Below are 2703 nucleotides of genomic sequence, written 5' to 3' on the forward strand. Positions count from 1 at the left end.
ATCAACTTTGACCTCAAATTACCTTGGAGCCCTTCTACCAACTAATTAATGTGAAACAAAATTTTGGTCCCATATTGAAGATGATGATTACAATATAAATAAATGAGGCATAAAGCCTTCCACGATGAGGGCTCCATTGAAGGGATCATGTTAAACTTCCGTTTATACAACCCAAAAGTTCTTTTTTCCCCCCCAAAAAACTCAGATTCTCTTTTTAGGATAAACGTTTTTCTAACCTTTTGGAAGGGTCTTCTAACTTTAGCGCTATTAGTCCTGACTCTTGAGTCGTTGTGGCTTTTGAGAACATAATTGTTTTATTTTATTTCCGAATTCAAAACATTATATCTAGAACAAGCTATGATATGTGAAGCTTTTAAGTGTATGCTTGGGATAGTTTTATTATATATGCTTGGATAGTTTTATTTATTTTGATGCACTAATATCGTGCAAAGCCGTTGTGTTTTAGCAGAGGGTGATGGTGTAGGAGCCACCGTAGGCACAACCCTGGGTGCAGCCGGAGCAGTCGGGGACGCGGTAGATGGGGGGCTGGGGGCAGCTGGCATCGGCGCAGGAGAGCGAGGTGCAACCGCCGGAGGGCGTAACGCTCATGGGCAGGGTGAAGGCGTCGATGATGGAGATATCATAGTAGTCCAGGTTGTTTCCGCCGTCCACAGTAATCTCGAATAGCGTGGCCGGCTGCCCGCTGCCGGTGCACACCAAGCCCCCACAGTCGCCAGAAGCGCAGCTGGTGCCGGATCCACTGCAGCCCGTTCGCCCCCACACTCGTCCGGACCAGCCAGCGCCTACCGTGAGCACCCACGTGCCACCCGGAGCCAGCTCCGAGCCTCCACCACCAGACGCCGTCGACCACGACGCCGGCCACACGGTGTAGGAGCACTGGTTCACAACGGTGAAATTGGTGGCGCTGCAACCTGCAGCAAAATATAATCTTAATTAAGCTGATGCCATTGACAGTAATCGAATTAGCCACGCACATCTTAATTAAGCTGATGCCATTGACAGTAATCGAATTAGCCACGCACAGAGCAGTAAACTAGCTAAGATGAATCATCCGATTTATAGCGATATTAAGATAACCACATAATGCAACATTAATTAAGCACACAGCCAAGCCAACAACCGATTAAAAGACCTACAGGCTGGCATTACACATAAGATTGACATCATCAACAAGTACCTGATACTGCGCACAATGCTGCTATGATGAGGGGGGCCCACACTAGCTGCGCCATACGTCTAACGCTGATGACCAGCAATTAGCGACAGGCACGATGATACAGTTCGTTGGTATAATTAATTAGCGACAGGCACGATGATACACCGCACAGCAGTGGGTGTAATATATATATTAGCGCCTCAGGGTCTCGCGAGTGCCCAAATTCAACGCCAGGCGCCTTCAAAGTCAGTCGAGACGTTTACAAAAGTCACGACTCAGTCAGTCAAGTCAAGCGTTTAAAAAACGCACCGTAATTTTGATCACGGCTTTTCATATATGACTAAAAAATGACAAGTATTATTTTTAAAATGAAAGACTTCTTTTTTATATATATCATAAGATATTAGCAATATTCAAAGTGGAAGACTTCTTTTTCTCACAACAAAATCATATTAAATTATCTTAGACAATGCTATTAATATATTGATTAAAAGAAGCTTTATCCAAGCATGCTACCAAAAACACCACATTTATTACTATCATGTACAAATTGAAAAGCATCTTTATTCATCGCAGTGCAAATGATAACATAATGATCATCCAAAAGTAAATTTTCATGCGTATGGAAAATTTTTGAATAGCAAAGTAGATAGGATTCAAGCCTACCTATGATAGGAGAGATGATGTAAGCGGCCTCGAATACATACATCGCAATCTCCAACGTTATTGTGTCGATGGTGAGGGCCCGCCCCTTTACCACATAAAAAGAAAGAGTAGGGGAGTTGAACCCCTTCACCACGTGGAGTGGCTACACCAAGCTCTCTTCGGCGGCGGGGGCGGGGAAGGGGAGTTGGTTCTCTTCACCATAAGCATTGGAGAGAACCAACTCCCCCCCCCCCCTCCCACACTAGAAAGTTAGTACAAATGAGACAAAAAATCAAACAAAATATAAATATTTAAATTTTGTGATTTTAAGATTAAACGTAGGTTTAAACTCTTACCAAGCACCTTGAAACTCGTGATACTACACTAGTCACGGTACACACGAATGAGTGAGCTTAGAAAGAAGTAGCAACAACACAAACACCACATGTACATGTTTAAAAGTACTTCCCTTCACAAGCACCACATGTACATACTTCCCTTCATAGATATGCTCGAATGAAATACATGCCGAATATATATTTTTGATACACATGCAATGTTGTACTATACTATGCTTCATCACCATAAGATAGCCAATACATGTGTTAAACATCATGATGCAATGTTGCAATATACTTTGCTTCACCCACCAAAGGATTACCAATGCAGCCATATGCATGTGCTTTGCATACTAGTGGCTGAAATGGCCCCCAAAACTAGTATGTGCAGAGTCCTCAACTACATATCCAACAACTGCATATGTTATGCATGTTCATGTTCTGAAATGTGACAAAATAGTCGTAGCCTAACAGCCATGAACTTTTCCCAAAACAAGCAATCAACTACTTCCCAAATGAATCTTTTTCTAAAATGTAACCTAT

General features: G+C 42.7%; 1 protein-coding gene across 1 annotated transcript; it reads right to left on the bottom strand.

The window, feature by feature from the left end:
• Window positions 1-328: 328 nt before the first annotated feature.
• On the bottom strand, window positions 329-1326 carry LOC147612666 (thaumatin-like protein). The gene is made up of 2 exons (XM_086782832.1): window positions 1199-1326; window positions 329-932 (listed from the first exon to the last, which is right to left on the bottom strand). Exons 1-2 carry the CDS (start codon window positions 1251-1253, stop codon window positions 463-465), a joined length of 525 nt encoding a protein of 174 aa, XP_086638958.1. The 5' UTR covers window positions 1254-1326; the 3' UTR covers window positions 329-462.
• Window positions 1327-2703: the final 1377 nt, after the last annotated feature.

Source organism: Cibotium barometz, chromosome 45 (genome assembly GCF_041138505.1).
Source record: "Cibotium barometz isolate CiBa-2024 chromosome 45, ASM4113850v1, whole genome shotgun sequence".
In the NCBI taxonomy this organism is placed as follows: Eukaryota; Viridiplantae; Streptophyta; class Polypodiopsida; order Cyatheales; family Cibotiaceae; genus Cibotium; species Cibotium barometz.

Bases quoted from the DNA above. Each gene is read 5' to 3' on its own strand.
- LOC147612666 (XM_086782832.1), bottom strand. From the start codon at position 1,253: ATGGCGCAGCTAGTGTGGGCCCCCCTCATCATAGCAGCATTGTGCGCA. The intron at 933-1,198 runs GTACTTGTTGAT...ATTTTGCTGCAG, and splicing joins AGCATTGTGCGCAGTATCAG to GTTGCAGCGCCACCAATTTC.